The sequence below is a fragment of the Xenopus tropicalis genome, chromosome 7, assembly GCF_000004195.4.
Source record: "Xenopus tropicalis strain Nigerian chromosome 7, UCB_Xtro_10.0, whole genome shotgun sequence".
In the NCBI taxonomy this organism is placed as follows: Eukaryota; Metazoa; Chordata; class Amphibia; order Anura; family Pipidae; genus Xenopus; species Xenopus tropicalis.
In genome coordinates this window covers 101,107,663-101,130,850 of record NC_030683.2, presented here as the reverse complement: position 1 = coordinate 101,130,850, position 23,188 = coordinate 101,107,663, and the positions used below count along the sequence as shown (strand labels likewise).

General features: G+C 39.3%; 1 protein-coding gene across 13 annotated transcripts in view; it reads right to left on the bottom strand.

The window, feature by feature from the left end:
* Positions 1 to 23,188, bottom strand: part of camta1 (calmodulin binding transcription activator 1) — a 1,176,955-nt gene that overhangs the window by 39,614 nt on the left and 1,114,153 nt on the right. For all 13 annotated transcript variants that reach the window (XM_031905360.1, XM_031905359.1, XM_031905362.1 and 10 more), the window contains 8 exons: positions 13,082 to 13,224; positions 11,522 to 11,718; positions 10,619 to 10,697; positions 9,296 to 9,614; positions 7,702 to 8,216; positions 2,534 to 2,721; positions 1,973 to 2,219; positions 1,002 to 1,073 (listed from right to left, as the gene is read on the bottom strand). In XM_031905360.1, the coding sequence (XP_031761220.1) occupies positions 1,002 to 1,073; positions 1,973 to 2,219; positions 2,534 to 2,721; positions 7,702 to 8,216; positions 9,296 to 9,614; positions 10,619 to 10,697; positions 11,522 to 11,718; positions 13,082 to 13,224 (1,760 nt within the window). The remainder of the gene's footprint in view (positions 1 to 1,001; positions 1,074 to 1,972; positions 2,220 to 2,533; positions 2,722 to 7,701; positions 8,217 to 9,295; positions 9,615 to 10,618; positions 10,698 to 11,521; positions 11,719 to 13,081; positions 13,225 to 23,188) is intronic.

The window sequence follows — 23,188 nt, the reverse complement described above, 5'->3', positions numbered from 1 at the left end:
ATCTGCTTACATTTGTATAACTCCTTTATAGAATCTTTCTTGTTGGCTGATCTTTTTAGGCTTCTTTTAAAAGATTTAATCAATTACTGTGATAGCTTGCTCATTTGTAACTAGAGCTGGCTGTACACAGACATATTAACTTTATACACAGACATATTAACTCTTTACCAGCTTGTGTATATAGCGAGAATTATGCCCTACTGATCTAATTGGACCATCAATAGATATTGATTGAAGTGCATCAGGCCATAGATGCATGAGACAAAGACCCCCTCCTTGCCTAATGAGTGGTCTGATTATTAATATGACCAGCTTAAGTCTGAAATGGATGAAGCTATACTTATATCACCATTTTTTTGAGCAGGCACTCACTGAGCAAATCTTCAGGCAGAATTCTTGATTAAAATGTAACTTTATTGGAGTACCGCCTTAAGGTCCCCATACACGGGCCGATTATAGCTGCCGATATCGGTCCCTTGGAAGGATTCGGCAGATTATCGGCCCGTGTAGGGGCAGAACCGAGGGGCCTGGCCGACCAATATCTGGCCTGAAATTGGCCAGATAACGATCAGCCAGGTTAGAAAATCCAGTCGGATCGGGGACCGCATCGGCTCGTTGATGAGGTCCCCGAACCGACTGCGCCATTGCCGTGTGCAGAATTCTCTTCGATCGAATTCGCCTACATGCCTCCCCGATATCGCCACCCGTAGGTGGGGATATCGTGTGAAGATCCGCTCGCTTGGTGACATCGCCAAGTGAGCGGATCTGCCCGTGTATGGCCACCTTTACACGTTTCTTGTTCACAGACACATAATCATAGGCACTTGCACCTGAGCCTCTTCCTCTCTGTGGTGAGTTGTTGGACATATTTCATACTCTTGCATGAAGCTATACCTATACCCAGTAAAAGCTGAAAACACCATTGCTTTGCGACACATGAATATTTTAACAAGCCATTTATGGTATGAGTTTATTTCATTTAAAGGCCAGTTCTAAATTACCTGTTTGTACTTTCTGTAACAACGTTGAATGACAGCTGCAGCAACTTCCTGCTGTTCCCTTAGGGGACGACCCTTAAAAATGAACAGTGGGCATGGAGGTTAGCATTAGAATATCTCAATTTCGTATGCTTATCTTTATAACAACCTTAAAAGCAAACTGTATCTGAGAGGTGCACAGTAATATTACTATAATACAGGTCTTTACATTTTACATTTCATACTAAACTTTGATAGTGTTTCTGTTTCTTTCCCCTTTGCAATTTTCCTCATCAAACAAATGGCAATTAGAGGTTTGTTGACACTATTGATAGAGAAAAATGAAGATGCATTGTCACACAGTGATCACTTGTATGGATTTATATTGAATTGTATAGGCCAAACTAATTAGTAAGGAGTCAGTTTAGGCAGGAGATGTTTTCCTTTAAATGCCTGCATCTATTTTGAATTTATGCCTCTAAAAAGAACTAAACACAAGATTTCTTGGCTTAGAGCCTGAAACTGATAAAGAAATTCATCATCCTGATTATCTGATAAGATTAGGTAGATCACTTAGTCCTGGCACGAAGAAGTGAGCCATATTATATTTCAGCGTATGCATTTATACCCTCACAAAAGAAAAACATACTGCACCAAAAGAAGAAAATTTTGCAATATGTTATCTTGCCCTTGCACATGACACATCTATCTATATAACATCTTTACAATTGCAGAAGGCAATGAACCATATATAGATATATGCATTGATACAGAGAAATGCACAGTAAATCTTTATTTCAGCATAAAGCAACATCAGTAGGTATTAGCAATACCCCCTTTCTTCCAAAGGCCAAACAAGCTGCACCAATAACTTAAGTTTCCAGAATACTGGCATCTCTACTATGAAATATAATAAATACATTTACTTAAGTACAAACTACAGAAAGTGGTTAATAAATTATAGTATTTTGACCTAATATCTTGTAACCAGTTACCTTGTATTTCCGGAATACTGTCTGGACAAGTTTTGCAGCTTCATACAGCTCTCGCTGTTCATGATCCGAAAGAGTCAGTTGGGCAAATTCATTTTCCACCTTTTCGTTGTTGGATGCGCTGAGAAACTCAGACCAGTCAGCGGCAGAAGGCAGACTGGGCTTTTCAAATGTCGTCTGATTAAGTGGGGAACAAGCAGGGCTTAAGCTGGTATTTGAGGAAGGAGTCAGGGGTTCGTTGTAGAGGGACCTGAAAAAGATGGCTTTGTTTGATGAAAACTGAACTGAACAACAGCAATTTTGGTACGGTTAGAAATGTGTACAGCAGGATCATTAAAAAAACGAAAACAATGAATTAACAATTAACGAAAACAATTTCTACTTAATTATTGTTGGAGGGCTGGGCTAGACACATAGATTAAAACCAGTTGGCTGGTAGTTGCATTATTCTTTTCCACAAATATCATTGGATCTCACAAGCTTATTGGTAATATTTCAACAAATAAGCCTTTATTGTGTATGTATTTCATATTGGTAGAGTCTATTGAAACCTACATAACTCACCGTATTTGTGCAGCACTAGGTAAGTGATCAACATCAGCAAGATAACTGGCCAGCCAGCTCATGGTGGTGCTAAATGCTGCAGAGTCTGCCCTCTCTGCCAGTGACGACTCCATTGGAACAAAGTTTTCTCTCTTGATCCTCTCAGGTGTCGCTTCAATAATCTGTTCTGCCAGATTCATCATATTTACCTGAATGGAGAAAAAGAAGGAAAGGGGAATTGTCCCCATGAAAATTTGCCACATGACAAAACCTAATAAAAAACCCAAAGGAGTAGTTCACCTTTTAGTTATCTTTTCCTAACACCTGTTTATTTGGAATGCATTTTTATGTTTTATGGGTTTTTAACAGCCTGCAGTTAAACATTCCCATCCAACAGCCAAAAACATTGTGCTCTGTGCTGCTTCAATTTTATTGTCATTGTTAATTTGTATTACAGGTATAGGATCTGTTATTGGGAAACCCATTATCCACATATCTCGGAATTACGGAAAGGTCATCTCCCAGAGACTCCATTGTAATCAAATAATTCAAAATTTTACAACATATTTCCTTTTTCTCTGTAATAATAAAATAGAACTTTTACTTGATCCCAACTAATATATAATTCATCTGTATTGGTAGCAAAACTTTATTTAAAGTTTAAATAACTTTATATTAGACTTAAAGGATGGAGATCCAAATTACAGAAAAGATCCTTTATCTGGAAAACCCCAGGTCCCGAGCATCCTGGTTAATAGATCCCATACACATACTTATCTTTCGATGCAGGCCCACTCCTATTCATTTTACAGTCTTTATTCAAACCACTCCCTGGTTGCTAGGGAGAAACTACGCCTTAGCAACCAGGTAGCTGTTGAAAATCAAAAGGGAGAAAGCTGCTGTAAAAAGCTAAATAATTAAAGAATAAATAAAAATGAAGACCAGTTGCAAACTGGAACTAAAATTGCAGTTCCCTAGAACAATTATTACTGATTTTCAAACTGTCTCTGGAAGAATTTTTTTTATAAAAACTAGTGGTCAGAAGTATGGATTGTTTCGGAGCAAGCGGCCACACATAAATCTAATGTCAAGTATAATGCCAAGCTTAGGTTAGAGTGGTGTATAGATCACCACCCTTGCACTCTGGAGCAAGGAAATGCATTTTCTTCAGCGATGAATGGCACTTCACCATTTGGCAGTCATACTGAGAAATCTGGGTTTAGCAGATGCTAGGCCTAAGTGCATAATCACAGCTGTAAAGGTGAAGGAGAGATAATGGTCTTGGGCTGTTTTTCATTGTTTGGGTGAGGACCCCTGGTTACAGTGTAAGCAAAGCTTTATACTACAGCATATAGTGCAACGCCATTTATCACAATTTTGTGGTTTCTACTTTGTACTCTGTGGTTTGCAGAGATGGAAGTGAAGAATTGACCAGCCTGTAAAAAGCCTTGACCTTAACCCAACTAAACACCCGTGGGATGAACATGAATGCCAACTGCAAGTCAGTCTTGTTTGATCAATCAGTGCCCAATCTCGCTAATGCTCTTATGGCGAAATGGAAGCAAATCCTACCTGCAATGTCCCAACATCTAGCAGAAAGCCTTCCTATATAAGTAACTGTCTAGACACTTGAGGGTTCTACAAAGAAAGTTGGCTTTACAAATTCAGTAAAACAAGACCAGTCCCTTTCTTTAAATTTTGTATGGATCAGTTTGTTGTGACTGGCAGCATACATCTGTGGCATAAAGTATTATATTCAGTCAGTGATTGAAAGCAATGGGCCATACCAGAATTCTAAGGCTAATGCCACATGGGGCTGTTTCTTGGCCTGTGGAAAAACACATGCCTAGAATCAGACCCGATGCTGGCATCGACCTTCTTCCTTGCCTGCATCTGAAACCATTGCCTGCACCACAGCCAGCACAATAGTCTTGGGTGCAGGCAGGGAAGAATGCCAGCGTAGGGACTAATTCTTGGCATGCATTTGTCCTTAGGCAAGATTGAGCCCTGTTTGGCATCAGACTAAGACAAGAGTGTGGCAGTGAAATTCCATCAATTCCCAATTTAATAGCCTTTTCTAAAATGATTTCAAATTTTTCAAACAAAATCTGTTTGGTGAAACACTGCGCCAGTCCAGCTTTCGACCTTGAACTTCAGTTATTTCCATCCACCTTCATGGTTGGTTGTGTAAACCACTTGACCTAATTAGATAATGAATTATTTACTGAGACATTAATTAATGCACTCAGAGTAGCAGAGGAAGGAATCTATATCGCATTGAAGATAAAAGAACTGTACTACTTTCCACAACGATCCAGCATTTCATGGGTTTAGCCTAGTATTATGAAAGTATTTGGTGTTTTTATTGTTAGAACTAGGATTAGAGTAAGCTTCTTAGAAGCCTGCTCCAAGGCTGAAAGCAAATACAGTCCTTCTGTACTGGTCATATTACTTGGCAAACATGGACACCAGCACATTGTTTAATGAAAGATTATTCAACTGGAGAATGAATGCAGTCGGCCTGGCACATTTTAGAACAGATATGTTTCTTCCACTTAATCTGATGGTGGGAAAATGTGAGGCATGCTATCAAAATGATTGTAACCGAACTGTCCCTAATTAATCTGAGAACATAAACACAGGACAGTAGAACAGAGCTCTCAGCAAGAACAGAATAACTGCTAGTCCCGAGTAATACCACCATGGACTGTGCCACCATTATTGTAAGAGCAGCAAAATGTGCATAAAAAAACCTCCAAGTCCATGTATCAAATTTGCTCAAAATACAACAGTCTTGAGATTTTGCAATAGAAAGGGTATTGGTAATCTTTGGGTGTCAAACTGGTGATGATAAGATATAACTCCCAGCAATAGTATCCTATTGGGGAAATGTAATAAAAGTCATATACTGAAACAAAATTGCACGAATAAAAAAAATTTGCATTTTACAATGTCATATTCTTTATTACACAGTTATAACACTGTAAATTTTAGTTGGACACCGAGCATTTTTAAGACTCCTGGGATTTGCAAATGCTTTTGTATCTCTTTGTATTAATAAATACTTTTTCTCTAATTCGCAAAAACTCTACAAAATTCACGTAAAGTGTCTTAGCTGATATACACCCATGTTTCTGGAGCATAGCAGCAGATAAAACCCTTATAGGGACTTTGGAAAAGTCTCCAGTCCACGCCACCTCTTTACTTTTATTGGCTGTATATGGTCTTAATTTAAAATTGGCTCTTTTTTGCTTTCTGAGGGATTGTGTAAACCCCTGACATTGCTATAAAATTCCTTTCTTTGCACCACTGATGATTCCATCATGCTTTTCCTATTGTCACCACAGGTCTATATGACACCCAGTGTCAGATTGGCCCACCAGGACACCAGGAAAACTCCCGGTGGGCCCAGGTGTCAGTGGGCCCTCTTGCTTCTTACTATTTAGCCTATTTCATGGTCATTCACTATTTCTGTATGGGAACAAGAAAGCTTGATATATGGAAGAATAGAGTATAGTATGGATAGAAAAAAGACTAGGATAATAAAGAGTTTGAGGGAAGATAGGAGGAATTAAAGTTTTGCGAGTGGGCCCATTGTCCATGGTTTTCTGGTGGGCCCTGCCATCTCAGTCCAACACTGATGACACCTATTATATTTAACACTGTCTTCATCTAATGATTATTTGAATCTCTATCCCGTAAGTCTACTAAAAAATTATTTAAACATTAAATAAACCCAATAGGATTGTTTTGCCTCCATTAAGTATAAATTATATCTTAGTTAGGATCAAGTAAAAGGCACTGTTTTATTATTACAAAAAAAAGGAAATTAGAATTATTTCCTTATAATGGAGTCTATGGGAGATGGCCTTCCTGTAATTTGGAACTTTCTGGATAATGGGTTTCCAGATAATCCAATTCCTTTATCATTAAAAACATCAATTAAACACCTACCAACAATCAGCTTTCTGCTATCCATGTTAGTATTAAGGCCTTGCAGAAACACACAATGTACCAGCAGTTTTTATAAGACAGGCGAAGTGCCCTACTTATTTGATGTCTTTAATAAGAAAAATGTAATACCTTTGAGTCTGGACAGGTAAACGGCCAACTGATATTAACACTGCAGATTTATTTACTGTATCCTGTTAAAGTTATGAACTGCTGCTATGAATGAAAGTGCCACATAAAGCACATTTATCACGAAAGCCTTGCGGCTGTCTCAAGAGAGTTTAAGGTAATGAACTCCAATGATCAGTCTCCAGTCACTTGGACAGAGCTGCTGCCAGACATAAACAATATTCTCTGCAAGTAATGATCAAGCGTCAAGTGAGACCTTAACCTGTCCTGGGCTCTAAATTCACAAACCATAAAAAAATCTCATTTAAGACCTGTGGTAATTATGGCAGATTATAAGTCTATGCTTATATATCCATTGTACACAGTGGCTGGGGACCCATTACATAATTCAATATAACAGTTATTTAGTTAGTTCCATTGATTATATCAGCTTCTAATATATTGTTATTGCATTTTTTTTTAAAGTAGTTGAACTCAGCCTTAAGTCAGCGGCCAAGAAATAATTGCAAGTGACCAGGAAGTTTGGCAGGAGGAAGATTCAGGGAAGCCAAGGCCAGAATTACAGTTTTTTTTGCAACCAAAATTCACCTTTAATCCAGAAATTCAAAAATTAGAACCTGCTTCTGTGCCACTGGGAGCAACATCCAAGGGGTTGGTGAGTGACATGTTGCTCCCGAGCCACTGGTTGGGGATCACTGCACTATAGCATTCTTACTAATGCTTATTTGTAATGTGCTTAGATATAAATTCTTTTATAGGACAAACTGTATAGTCACTGGTCTGTCTAAATAATTTATCTTGTTATCTGACTTTCCCAGAAAAGTGACAACTTTTTTCATCTCTCTGAATTTCTGGTCAGTGTCACCAGATGAGACAGACTCGTCTTTGATTTAGTACCGGTGCCAGACTTCTACACAAGTCTACCTTTGCAGGTGATTTATCGACTTTGACAAAGAGATTATATCCTGTGAAAGTCATGGAACTTTTCTGCTGGAGCCTGTTGCTGTTCATTTTTTGTTGAGGGATATATTACCTTATTTTTTGGGCTTTGTAAAGCATAACAAAGGAAGAGAACAAGACATAAAACACTATATTTAATACATTTTTACCTGTAAGTCATCCATGTGCTGTAAGCAGTCCTCATTCTCCAGGTTTTCTCTGTAGGACAGTAATTCTGCATCTACCATCTCCCTTTCCGACATCATTAATACATTCATCTGTTCCCTTTGCCGCAGTTTGTGGCCTACAATGTCCTTCCCCAATGCAGATGTTTTGGGTGTTCCAGTCAACTGTACAGCTGACACACCGAGGTAAAGATCTTTTGGCTTCCATTTGAGTCCTGTGGTGGCTTTGTATGAAGAAGTATCAGGAGTGCGTGGGGGAAGGTCCCTGGAGAAGTCACGCATTCCCTCATTATGGGAAAGTGCTTCTGGCAGAGATTGCTTGGTGCTAGAACATTGCTTTCTGGTAGATGGCTGCTCCAAGCTTAGGGCAGTTGAAATGACCCTCTCCTGTCTCCCTTGAAAATATTCAGGGTTTAATTTGTGTTTTTTTGCTGCCGGGTAATCTTTTGGATTTTCACTACTGTAATAATTTGCAGGTTCTGATCGTGGCCGGCGAAGCTCTGCAAACAAACCGATTCAATTAATTTTTATTACAAAAAAGGTTTTTATCTAGGCAAACCACCTATTGTTCTCAATTCCAGTTTGGTGCAACAATAGATGTATCTAGTTAATAACAAACTTATTTAGAGTGGGCAAAGTTTTTTTCCCCCAAAATGCATTTTTTTCTGGTAATACTATGGCGGAAGCATCATCCTCATCAGTTCACTTCTGAACCTAGATGCAAGCAATATGCTGCTATTGGTACAAGGATTTTTAAAATATACACATGTTGCATCTCTGTCATTATTCACAGTCACAGCAAGTAGGCAGGCACCTATAAGGTTTATATCACCCCAAACTCCTGTGTATATGCCAGAATGGGCGACCTAATACCCATGCCCAAGCTGCACAATTATAGGCTGTGAGGAGGGAGGGGGAATGTAAGCTGTTCAATCTAGGAAGTGCAGAATGCAAAGTGAAAGTAACTGCCTGCCCCGCCTCTATGCCTGAGGCATAAAGGTGGGGCAGGCAATATATTTATGGCAATTTTTAATAAAAAAAGAATTTGAGATTGCAAAGGGCTATTATTATACAGGTTTTTCCATTTGGGTGACAAATGTAAACTTTAACTTTAGGCTCTGTAGTGACAAGTGCTTTTAGGTATGGTAAGTTTTGCACCCTTTTTTTCTACTCAGACACTGGGTGCACTGAGCAGGCATTAAGGCTCCCACTGCGCCAACAGACACTCATTGTCCCGGCCGAACACTAATCATGTCAGGGGAATAAAATTGGACACTTATTCTAATATCCTAATCCCATTCTGCCCCCAAATTTAGAATAAGGCATTTAATGTGCTAGTTACATTACTTATGGTCAAATGTTGTTGATCATCAACTCCCATGAAAAAGTTTGGCTGTAGTTTAACAATCTCAGGACAGCTTCTGCATACCCAAGCCTGGACTAACTGGGCCAGCTTGTACTATCCACCATCCTGCCATCCATTATTTATATCTGTATAGCTGATTGACTGCTGGAGGAGATATCTTCCTCAAACAAAGGGAAAACAAGCAATAACAAAAAGAAAATAAACTTGCCTTACCTGTATTAACATTAGAAATAATTGTAACTCCCTTCTGGGACTCTTGAGAGTGACTCATTGTGTCACTTTGCCACTGGGTTAACCAACTGTCTGCACTTGTGTCTTCACTTGGTGAACATTGTATCCTGGGATTCTGACCCATTTGTGAATGTTCCTCCCGCTGTAATTGCTCAAGGCATTCAGCTAGTTTCACGTGGCCTCTAGAGCGTGCAATGGACAGGGGAAGCCTGCCAAGGGAATCAGGGATGGAGATAGCCCTCCGATCCCATTTATATAACACAACAGCAGCTTCAGTATGGCCAAGAGCACAAGCCCACATCTAGGAAGTAAAGACGATATATTAATTAAAGTACTTTGATAAAACACCTTGCAACACATTGCAAGTGTAATTCAAACTATTTCCAAAGTACACCATTAACCCTTCTTTTGTCTATTTTTTATTGGTTATCACAGATTCCCAGATTTGAAAAAAAATAATGGGTTTTCATGCTTTTTGGAGTCATTTATGTCCTAGGTACCTACATTGGAAATGTTTAAGTGTAAATAGCTTTTTTGTTGCCAAAAAGGGGGACTAATATGCCAATACTTCCCAATGAAATTTTGTAAGGCACGGAGAAATGAGCAATGCCCTAGGTATCATACAGGCTATGGAATGTCTCTGTTGTGGCCCTTGAGACTTCAGCTTATTATTCAAAGTGTAAATCTGCACAGTCTCTGAACAACTCATCATCCATAAGAATAACTCATGCATCACATACAGAAAGACTGTTAGTGTCCTGCATGGCCAGACTCTGGAACACAGTCTTTTTCCAGACAAAAAATATACTTTTCCATACAATATATAATTAGGGCTTGTTAAAATTTCATTTAGGCTGTATGGGAAATCCCAGACCACTTGGGTGCCCAAATCTATGTTAGTTCAGAGCAGAGAAAACATTAGCCTTGGCCTATGTGTCATAGGGGTACTTAGGGGGATTCTTGGGGCAAAATGTGATTGTCACAATTCCAACTAGCACCCATAACCACCAACTATGACTGACTGTTTTTCTCCAAAAGCCTTATTACAGTGTGGGAGGGATTCTGGGAGTCGTAGGTTACCAACAGCTAGAGGATAGCAGGTTGTACATCCCCAATCTCCACTCCAGTAATATTTTGCCCTCAGATATAGGGCCCAAGCCTCCTCAGAACCACATAATCTCTATATTACTTGCATATTAGCTGCAAGACAAAATTTGGGAACTAAAGAAAAGCAGCGGGTTGCATGTGGTTTTCATTTACATACTTAGTAAATAGACAGTGCATAGAATAAACAGAGAATCTTACCAGAGGAGTACACGAGAAATGATCAACATTTAAAGGATCTACTTCTAATTCCAAATCAATACTGTCAGCATGTTTTGTTCTGAAAGGGAAAAAGAAATAGCATTAATCATTATTTAATTGTCAGATTGGTGAGGAAGTCTTACAAAGAGGCAGTAATCGCTGCTTTTATTAACTTAATGAGGCTCATGTCTATTAATGGCAACCTTTGATATGACTTGACTGATTTAGAATAAGTGTTTTAAGTGGCCTCTAAAATTAGCACTGCTGCATATATATCTGGCAAGCTCTCCTTCGGTCAGAACTGAATGCAACCATACAGGGTATAGAATAATGTGAAGACGGTCGGGCTGGGCCTCTTAGAGCCAACTAGACAGCCTGCATTCCAGGGCTTGCCGTCACAAAAATTAGGTGTAGACAAATGGAATACAAGTTACATGGAGTTATGGCAGAAATAACAAAGTATTAAAGAAAAATTTTCTCAGACAGTGTCCCACTAGGGTTTGGGCATATCGGGAGATCCTTTGGTCTTCTGAGAGGCCAGTCTGACCCCAAATGTAAAAATATTGTATGTAAGGTTGAGCATTTTGCTTATCATTCTGTTTCTAGAATGATTAAAAAGGTACGTAAGTAGCAAAGATGTTCATTTATGGCGAATTCAGGTGAACTCAACTCAGACAATTAGAAAATTCACACTTTAGTAAATGTGCCCCCCAGCCTTGACACACTACAAGAACAGCATGAAACAATTTTCTTCATTTAAATGTAAAAACATAAAATAAATGGAAGTTGCCATTTTTCTTTATCTGGCATAATATAGGAGCTGTTATATTACTAGCTAGAATATAAGTTGACGTCAATATATCATGTGTAGAAACTACTTATCAAAACATTTTTCACCCATACCTCCATTTGATTAGGGTCTGAATAAGTGTGGCATATCCCTGGGCAGCAGCAAGATGCAGAAGCGTCATTCCCCTAAAAGTCTTGGAGTGAATCAGGTGCTTGGATTTTGCCCAGCAAGCTCGGCTCATCATCTTCTCACAAACGACCACCACTCGGCTCTCAAAACAGCTTCCTATAGAGCCGGTCCCAGCAGCACACTGCAAACAATCAACACATGCTCAGATATTTGCACTGTCATGCCAAAAATGATAAACCAAATTAGCTTTCTGCCCATTTAACTAATAGGCCCAAAATATTGAATATGTAATTTTCTAAAATAAACTGAAACATTAAAATACATCCAACTGGAAAGGGCACTGACATTTTCAAACCACTCTCATGTGAGCATAAATTCTGGAAATTTCATATTTAGTGTTAGGAACTGTCAGCCTGCAGCCAACACGGACCATCTGCACTAATAGCTTGAGTAGAATGGATATAAAGAAGCAGAAAATAGAAATCCAGCACACCAGAAGGGTCCATTGCAATACTTAGCATTTGGTTCAGCATATTACCCATTCTTCATCCAATCATTGTACATTTTGCCCTGAAATGCTCTACACTCATTCTTTAGTCTTTCAAGAATTTTAAATTGATTTTTTGTTTGGAGAAGCTGAAGTCTTGACCATTACATTAACGAACAGTTTCTTGTATAATAGGAAATTGTGTACCTAGTAATACAGGTAAGGGACCTATAATCCAGAATGCTTGTGACCCGGGGTTTTCTGGATAAGGGGTCTTTATGTAATTTGGATCTCCATACTTTAAATCAACTAAAAAATCATTTAAACATTAAATAACCCCAATAGGATTGTTTTGCCTCCAATAAGGATGAATTATATTATAGGATAAAATACAAGGTAATGTTTTATTAATACACAGAAAAAGAAAATGATTTTTAATTATTTGATTATAATGGAAGAGGGCCTTCCTGTAATTCAGTGCTTTCTGGATAATGGGTTTCCAGATAATGGATCCTACACCTGTACTGCCGTGTATACATTTAGGGCCAGATTTATTAATGTTCACATTTTTTATTTAAACCATGTATTTAATTTTAATAATTACTTGAAAACACAAATTTTTCATAATTTATCAAGTTTAAAATCTATGAAAAACACAAAACTACGCCATCTAAACGCTGACAAGGTCATGTAGAAATCATTGGGAGCTGTCCTAGGCAAACTGTAACAAAATCCTTTTTTTTAATTAGTGGCTTTAGAGGTTTTTGTGTTCATTTGTAAACACAAGAAAATTCTTATGGAAACGAGGATTTTGTGCAATAAACTCAGGCCTCTATAATGAACCTAGGCCAGTGTATAAATTCATCATTTCTAGGAGGAAGAACGAAACATCCATTTATAGGCTGTTGCCACCCAGGTGATTAAGTTGCCCTGCATCAATCTTTGTATTGTAGCCATCTCCAATAAGGCTAGTGGCATCAAGCAATAAGCTTTAGCAGTGTGCTTTTCACATAGACCTGAAAACTTAGGAAGTTAAAAGCATTATGTAGCCACTCACTTGTGCTTGGTTTCCTCCACTGTTGGCTCCCCCACCATTGCCCCCTCCAACACTCTGCTTATGTTGCTGAGCGCCTGTCATCTCAGCCATTCTCCTTTCCATCTGTTCCAGACGTTCCAGGATCGACATTCTAAATTGGTTATCTAAGCAAAGTAAGAAAGAACAATTCACCTTATTGCCAGGAAGACTATTCAAGCAAAGCATCAGCCTGTACATGACATTTGGTAGGGTCATTCAGAACTGCACAACCATTGGAATATTTTATGCCAGATTTGACTCCCTAAATACCTTAAATCTGTCTTAACTAATACACATTAAGCAACATCAGTAAACACAGAATAAATATCGTGCCTTATATTTTTCTAGAAAGCGTAACTTTATGGGCAAACATTTTACCTTATTGGTACCAGTTTAGAACAGAGACCAAAAAGCAACAGCTTCAAGGTCTGAAATCTTTACAGAACCTTAGGAGGGAGATTTGGATTTGGAATAAAACCAATTGATAACTTTCTGCCACACACTAGCAACAGGCCTGGACTGGGACTCAAAATAGGCCCTGGCATTTCAGTTCCACAGAGAACCAAACAGCCCCCGCCAGGCCTATAAATAGAGACTGTCTATGGCATCTTAAAGCAGCCCCTCTGGCCTTTGCCAGAACCCACAGATTGCCAGTCCAGGCCTGCCTGACTAGCAAATATTATTTTGATTATCTCTTTTGGAAAGTATATACAGGGCAAACACACTCTGAGACTGAGTATCTAATACATGCTGCTAATACCAGTTGTCATATGAAATGTTGCCAAAAGGAAAAAATTACTTCCATAAAATGTAAAATATATGATATCGTCTTGGTAGCATTTGAGGAGCCTGGGGTGAGAATTTAATATACATCTCATTTTTGTTTTACTGTTGAATTTCATATTATGCTGTTCATTTTACAGCCCAGCCTTTAAAAGAGAAGCTTTTAGATAGTCTTTTTTTTGAAAGACCACCATGGTCCTGGAGCTATAATTAACTGATAGCACTGGTATTTGAAGGCTGTCTAAGGATACTGGGAGTTGTAGTTTCAAACAGTTGTTGCCGGTTTTAGTGGACATTAACTGGGCACACTGGATATTGTGTTATTTCAAGCAATTCCTTGCTGTGTAGCTAAAAGCATCATTAGTGGCACAATGTACATGTAGCACTTCCCTTAACACTTTCTGGGAAAGCTAACAGCTCTCTTTGCCACTTTATCATTTGGCACATTTTGCAGTTGTGATATCGCAGAGATTAACACATACCCACTGCTGGCAAAAATGTATACGGGCCATTGCTAATCTCTCGCTCTTTAGCTGTTACTGAGCTAAAACTTCATTGGCTGTTTGGAATTAAGGAACTATACTGTAGCTACTGTAGCTAAGGCAGAGAAATGACTCAAATGCCATCAGAAAGTCACCAAAAGTATTAAGCCAACAGGTGCCAAGTTGAGACTAAGTTGCAATTGGTGTTCATTTTTTTTATTATTTTCTGTTTTTTAATTATTTAGCTTTTTGTGCAACAAATCTGTAGTTTGAAATTTCAAGCTATCTGATTGCCAGGGTCCAATTTAACCTAACAACCAGTGATTTAAAAGAGAGACAGGAATATGAATAGAGGAGGGCTTACATAGAAAGATAAGAAATAAAAAGTAACAATAACACTGTAGCCTCATAAAATAATAGCTCAGTGACCCCCATCTGACTGCTGGAAAGAGTAAAAAAGGACAACAAATAATTGAAAAACTGTTAAAAATAAATAATGACGTCCAATTGAAAAGCTGCTAGGAAAAGGCACTAAGATTGCCCAGGAGCAGTAACCCAAAGTAACCAATCAGTAGATAGAATTAACTGTTCACCTGTTTAAAAGCAAATATCTTATTGGTTATTATGGGTTACTTCTACTGGGCAAACTTAGTGCCTTTTATTACATATGGGCATATAAGTTAACCTGCAAGGGGAACCACCAAACAAAAGCAGTTGTTTGAGAATTGATCTGAAAGCATTTTCTTTGCATACATTGCAAAAGCTAACACAAAATTTGTTATAGTAGGAAATAAACATATATATACATGCGCATTTGCTTTTATACAAATAGATAGTGCTCAAGACAACATTTAGGACAGATTTATAGGAACCTGAGTGGTGGTTTACATCCCCTTCAAGATGAGCGACCACAGATATAATAGATTATAGATATACAATCTTTTGGTTATTGGAAGCTCTACTAAATATCAAGTAATTTGTATTTTATTTTCTTCCATATAAATAGAGAAGATAAGATGTATTATGTCTGCCCCCCTGGAGTTAAAGGCAATGAATGGCCTTGTAAAACATTCACTGACAAACAGTTGGGTACAGGGCACAGGGCACAGGTTCAGAGCTTTGTAACAGCTGCACCATTTCTCCTGTCATATTCAGAAGCGCTGCTTTTATGTCAATGGATTTCTGCACAAAATATTGATAGACAATGCAGTTTCCTGCCAAGTCTTTTCAAGCATTCTGAGACTGACAGCGGCAGCTAGCAGGGATATCAAAAGTACTGTATTTCACATAAATTGCTTTGCATTGAACACGGAAAGACACCAACTATACTGGGGTTCTGGTAATTTTTTCCAGCTGCTTTACATTCTGGCTTGTAGTTCAAAAGACGACTGGCAGCCAAAAGATGTCTTACTTGGGAAGCTGTTTAGAATGTTGATGCACTTGTGTGATCCATCCTCAAGGTTTGGAAACTGGGGGCTTGTGTAATATCGAAGGCCTTTTCGGCCCCTTATGCTTAGCTGGAACCACCCTTTATGCTTAGGGGGTACAGCTGTGCCCTCTTCCCCCCATATGTCATAAAAGGCACTAAGTTTGCCCAGTAGCAGTAACCCATAGCAACAATAAGATATTTGCCTTTAAAGGAGAAGGAAAGGCTGTCACTTGGGGGTGCTAAAATGTTAAGCACCCCCAAGTGACTTTAATCACTTACTTTTTACCCCGGGCTGGTGCCCCTGTTAAGAGAAAACAGCACCAGCCCGGGGTACCTGGAGCGATGCGCTTCCTACTTCCAGCTTCGTTTCGCTGCGACTAACACAATAGGCGCAGGCGCAGTAGAGTGAAAAGCCGACTTCTCTGTTAAAGTTCCACTATTCACTCTACTGCGCATGCGCGTGCGAAGGAACAGGAAGGAGAAAGCGCTGCAGGTACCCCGGGCTGGTACTGTTCTCTCTGAACAGGGGCACCAGCCTGGGGTAAAAGGTATGCGATTCAAGTCACTTGAGGATGCCTAACATTTTGGCACCCCCAAATAACTTTGCCTTTCCTTCTCCTTTAAGCATGTGACAAGTTAATGCTACCTGCTGATTGGTAGCTATGGGTTACTGCTCCTGGGCAAACTGTGCCTTTTATAACATAACCCTTTGTCTTTTGTGCACCACTTACTAAACCTGTGCATGTAATAGGGGCAGTTTTAATTAACCCTGAAAGACACAGTGTAGGGACACTTACACTGGCTGTCACCATGCTTGGCGCAGCGCTGGCACCCAGCTGCAGGCTAAAGACATTATCCTGTTGTGAATGATAACTGTCACAGGAATTCCACCTTAAAATATACTGTGTTACGTAGTATGCAACTGAATTCAGGATTAATTATAACTGATGGTCAGCAACAACTTCCAAAACAGAACATACAGACAGACAGACAGAAGCCAAGGAAACCAATCTACTCAATGATCTACAGTTGAATCAGTGCCATAAACTATGTTCAATGACTTACTAACATGGAGATAGACTTAAGTAGACTGAGATGATCACAGCCTGACATACACATGGGAGGACTGATTTAATAACACAGAGGCTGTAACCTATTGCAGCAAATTCATTTTTTTTTGCTATATTCTAACTTATTTTTATTTATTGAACTTGCAGCAGACATATTGACAAACTAAAAAATGTTAGGCACCCCAAGTGATTGTACTTGCTTACCTGATACCCTGGGCCACGGGCAGGAGAAAGTCGACTGGGCACCCTAGGCAACCCAGTCGGCCACCTTGCCCCTGCACCTTACCTCTGCCCCCCCCCCACTTGCGTGTGGGGGAAGGAGTCATTGCCCACACCTTGATGACAGCCGATGGGGCCAAGAGAAGGGGCCGTGGGCTAGGGGCAGGCAGGAGAGGTGGCTGCCTGGCACCCCCAATCGTTGCGCCCTAGGCAGGTGCCTCTTCTGCCTACCCCTAGTTCCAGCCCTGCCCCCGGCTGGTGCTCCTGTTAGGAGAAAACTGCACTGGGCAGAAGTACCTTCCTTCTCCTTATGACGAGATCCCGGGGCCCACGTATGAACAGTTAAGTGAAAAGCCAGCTTTTTTGTTGAAGTTTGGCTTTTAACGCCACTGCGTATGCACGAAGACCTAAGAAGGAAGAGAACTGCTTTGTCGCATACACCCCACGTTTTTTTTTACAGGAGCTTCAGCACCGGTGGTTTCAGGTAAGCGATTACAATCACTGGGGCATGCCTACAATTTGGCACCCCCCCAGTGATTGTAACTTTCCTTCTTCTTTAAAGTTAACTTTTTTGCCACCCCTGGAAACTTTGGGGGGCACTGCCAGAAGCCCCACTGTTTCTGGATAACGGGCTTCCGGAAAATGGATGCCAAACCTGTACACAGAAAAACCTCTGTTAACCTATTAGACATTACCCAAGCTGGGTCTCCATGAATCCTTTCTAATACAGAGGGAGAGAGAGAGATCTTTCCTACTGTAGACAAGTTGGATGATGAAGCTGATTGCCATACCTAATCCCATTCCCAGAAGAAAGGTTTAGAAACCCTGCTGCACACATTGGCATTAACATGAGACATGTTTACATGAAAAACACAGATTTTTCCTATATGCCATTATGACTACATTGTACAGAATTTCACACCATTTGGCTCCTCAGGAAGCTTGATCCCTAGGTACTATATAAATGAGCATGAAAAGAAAGAACGAAGGAGCAGGCAAGAGTAGTGAGAGACAGTGAAACAAAGGGGTCAGTTCGGAGATGTGGTGCTGTTTCGGCGAGATGCCTTTGTTGTGTTAGTGCTGCAGTGTGCTGCAGTGCAGTTGATGTCATCCCCTCCTACTATGTTATTCTCATGCACAGCACGTCCTCTGCAGAGACTGACATCTGACTGACATCACTGGCTCGGCCCCCTTCCCACAACATCCCCGTGTGAAACAAAACAATGCCCATCCATTGCTCCGCTCCGTGCTGCCAGGTGCTGGGAAATGTTATCACACGTTTGGCGCAGTGGATCATTGTTTTCCTCTTGTTAAAAAGGCTGGATCCTGATTTATAGCACCACGCTCTCTCAGGTTTATTAGCTGTCTCCTGCCAACGCCAACAGATTTCCTCTAAGGCAAAAAGTTAAGATCACACTAATAATGTCCCAGTTAGAAAGAAAGTATATCCGAATGACAAGTCGGTAAAATACTGAAAATCCTGTGCCCTGCCAGTCCCCGGGCTTCTATTATTCCAAGGATTAGCATGATTATAATTAGAAGGGCTGAAAAGGCCAGAGAGAAAACTTAACCTCAGCAATAGATATTTTTAATGATAGAGGTAAATAATATGCATTGATAGAGAATGATGGCTGACCCACAGCTCTCCTGGCCACATCCGGCCCAGTAATGTAGGGAACATTACTGCAGTGCAAATGCACATTTTGTTTATATTTTGATTGCATACCGAAATAGTGTAATTTTAATATTCACATCTCAACCACAACCCTACTGGTGTGACACAACTTGAAAGGAACTTTCCAGAAAACCTCAACACAATATGCACTCTCTGCTTACTTCAGCTCTCCCTCATCTACCTGCTCTCTATGGGGCAGATTTATTTAAGTGTGAAATCAGAGATGACCACAGTAAAATTACCCCACTCGCTATTCATTCCTATGGTGAACCCATTGATAAAATAAAAGAATTATTAGAGAGTGGGGGAATTTTGCTGTGGTGAGCTCTGTTTTCACAGACTAAATCTGTCCCTTAGAAGCGTATTTATCAATGGGTGAAAGTTAGAACTCACCATTTGATAAATATGCTTCTAAAAATCCCACAGGAATGAATAAAATATGGGAGAGTTTTTATTTATCAAGCTTTAAACTCACATTTTGATAAATCTGCACCTAAGTGTCCTCTGCCCCTTCTTCCTGTCCCATTGCTGTTAGCTTGCCCTACTCACTAAGCATTCCTTAATCTTCATACCCTTTCTGCCTTCTCCCCATTCTTCTTTGCTTAGAAGCCTTCTCCCTTCTCTTTCCCCATCTCTGCCCTCTCTACTCCTCCTAGCTGTTCAATGAACTGACAATTATTGCTTCTATTAACAGCCACAATGAAAAGAAAGCCACAAAAGGGAAATGAAAGGTGTGAAGTGAATCATAACTCATTATCTTGTGTAAGTACCGTTATTGAATTAATTGATTGAACTACCGAAACACCTAAATCTAGATCCAGTTTACTAATAATGGGAAGTTATGGGAAGTAAACACAGCCTGAATTTTTTTTCCGTTGACAATTCCATCAATGTTTAAGAAGCACCTACTGAATCTGGATAAAGGTTGTCTTTTCTTTAAGAGAGAGGTTATAGTCTATGTTGGTGAATGAACCATATGGCTATTACGTACACAGATCAAGGAGATAAGCCTTCCTAGGAACTGATCCTGGGATTCTCTGACTACAGTGGGTTCATTCCTTCTCCCAATTCCCTCGTCACCTGTCACTGACTATATCAGTGGAGGTCAATTTGCCTTGCAGGCGAGGACAGATTGTCAGATAAGCAATAGCTAGGTTGCGGAGTTTTCTTCCTGGAGTCTCCAAAATCGAACCCCACTTAAAAAAACATGTGTCAAGTAAATACAAACAATTATTTGAAATCATTTTGAAGTGTACATTTTTTTCATTATTATAATTAATGCCATAGGGCATGTTTTCCAATAAATTCTACACTGTTGTATGCCAAACAGCCCCAGGGAAAGGCACGAGCGATACCACTTTTGGTTTTGGTCCTAGCTCCTAGGGGAATTTACAGGAATCTCTAAGAACTGAGTAGGCATTCGGTAGTCATACTACATAAGCTGCCATCCGAATAACTACAGCCAATGGCGGTGAGTCTTCCTTGTGGATACATTGCAGGCTTAAGGCAGCCATTTGACATCAAAACCCCTTTCAAGTAAGTTTGAAAATATTTTAAACGGATGACTACAGCTGCGATAAATTTTATGACACTACATTACTACTAATAATATAGTATAGCTATGTTGCATTCAAGGACTGAGGGAAAATTTCAGTTTTGCCGGTAATGAAATGAGTACAGCAATGCAGTAACAAATTATACTTTTACATAAATGCTACTATAAACTGACTATAAATCAAATCCAGCCAGCAAGTAAAAAGTTTCCATAACTTGTATGAATATGAGCTGTGAGTTTTTATTTTTGCCCTTCTTGCTTCCTGTTATGTTTATATTATATGTTTTTATTATATATTATATGTTTATATTATATATGTTATATTAACTCCTGTCCAGAAACAGCTGTGTTCAAGGGACAAACTCTTCCCTCCAGTTATTTGACCCTAAGCATGTGTAACAATTGATAGCCCTTTTATACAACTTGCAGATTTGCTACCTTAATATTTTGCTTTTGAATGTATAACATGGCTTAGGATATGGCCCTATCAGAATGAATCTTGTTAGAGTGAGATAAAGACATGTATAACTTTGGCTAAAGGAAAGGCTGTGTGTGAGCCAAAAGACTAGATCTATAGTGTCACTTGCTTTTTGACCTTCTGCAACTTACTTATCTGGCAATTTGCCTAACAGTTAAATGGCTTGCAGTGCAGACTGAGGTCTCTTCTCGTTGACCCATAAGTGTCAGAAGCAGCCCTATTCACAGGTGTCCAGACTAAAACGTGCTCCATTGGCAGCACCCAAAGATAAATACTGACTATCATTGGCATCTGGTCCTAGATTGAAGATTCTATACAGTCAAAAATGTATTCAATTGCAGGAGCAATACTAGGATAAATGGGTTGCTCTTACACACACAACGCCTACCAGATATGGTACATTGATAACAGATGGATTTATTGAACTGCCTGCTGCCCTAAAAGTCATTTTTGTAGCTCAAGGATTCTTAAACTATGGGTCAGGACCCAGAACTGTGTCCATAGCCTGATTTAGCTATAGCTTAGGACTTGATCGAGGTCCTGTGAGAAAAAGGTTAAGAAACCATGTTAAATACCAATACCCCAAGCAGCCTCAGTCAGGCGACTTGTTCAAAAAATCTTCAAGGAAGAGATTTAACTTTCATGTCTGTTCTCTTGGGACACTGCTTCCACTTCATTTTTGGACAGGTAAATTAAAATAAATAATATACAATAAGCAATATTTCATAATCCTGTGCAGTGGATATTGTGAAGGTATTAAAGGCGGCTGGGAAGACTATGTATACAATGTGCCAACTACTCAGGCATGGAACATGGATTAATCACAAAAGCAAATTACAACTTTTCCAGGTGAGCACACATAAGGAACGGCTCCCATCTCCACATGGTAGTACACTGATTTATATACAGTATCTACCCCATAGACTCTAAGCAAGAAGCAATGAATATTCTGTGGATTCTATCTTGATTCTGGGCTCTCTTTACTTTAATTGTTGTTTTATATTAAACAATGTCGAGTATATACATGATGATATGAAGATAGCAAATCTATTATCTGGAGTCTTTTAGGAAGACTGTCACTTTAATACTATTTGAGACACCTGCAGTAACAGAAAAGTATCCTTCAGTGTTCAGTACAGACTAATAATATAGTTAAGGCACTGACTGAGTCTGGGAGAAACTGATTAACTGAAAAAGCGCCAGCAATGTAATGATGGGCATAATGGTGTAGCACGGTGCTTTATATGAAAAAGTCAGGGGTGGTTTATTGCATTGCTACAGGACAGAAATATAATTTCCAAGCAGTTTAGGTAATGACATCAGCTGCATTTCATCAGTCTTCCAATAGTCTGGTATGAATGGGAAGCGCAAACCATAAATATCCTGAGATCTAATCTAGGTTCACTTGGGCACTGTAACTAGACGCACTATAAATGATGTCTTATCTACAAGGTGATAAGTGATAAATATTACATTCATTGGAACTCCACTATATAAAAAAATGGTGGTATCAAGATTACAATCATATTTCACAAAGTTCTGGTCGTTTAACATAACAATGTAAGCAGCATATTACAGTCATGGGCCAGTAAGGCCGTTTTGTCTAGATATTATTTTAACTTCATTATTTCTCTACTTGCTTTTTTTTCCTCTTAATTCATTGGCATAGGTTCCATGTGGTTTACAAGCACTGTTTAGAAGGTTTTCTGGGGCATAATTATATAATATATACAATTAACCTGATTTTTTTTAAATTGTATCGTAATAGCTACAGTATATGCCACATTAGCACTCACCCAGCACCTGACCAGGGAACTAGCACTTATATTGTAATGTCACCCACTGTGACCTACAGCACTTATATTTGCCTATTTGTCTCTGTTAGTTACCCTCCCATATAGATTGTAAGCTCTACGGGGCAGGGACCTCAATCCTCTTGTGTCTTTGACTCTTATCTTATTACAATTGTATCTTTTATTTATTTGTGCTTATTGTAATACTTTGTATTTATCTATTTTAATACCCCTGTTTATATTAATGTATTCTACTGTACAGCGCTGCGTACATAAGTAGCACTTTATAAATAAAGTTATACATACATACATACATTTTTGTAATAATTTAGCTTTTGTCTCTTTTATTATCACATGTGAAAATGCCCAAGAGTCTTCCCTAAGCAAATTGGTTTCAGACAATGGGCCTGATTCACTAAAGTGCGATAAAACGTGCGCTATTTATAGCGTGCGGTAAAGATTTTATCGCGTCTTAATTTTCGCGACTTTTTGCACTATACACTATAAGCATACTTGCGCTATTTTACGCGCGATATTGCATGCGTTATTTAACTCGCGAAGACTATTTCAATGCGGTATTTGCTGGTACATGCGCTAAATAACGC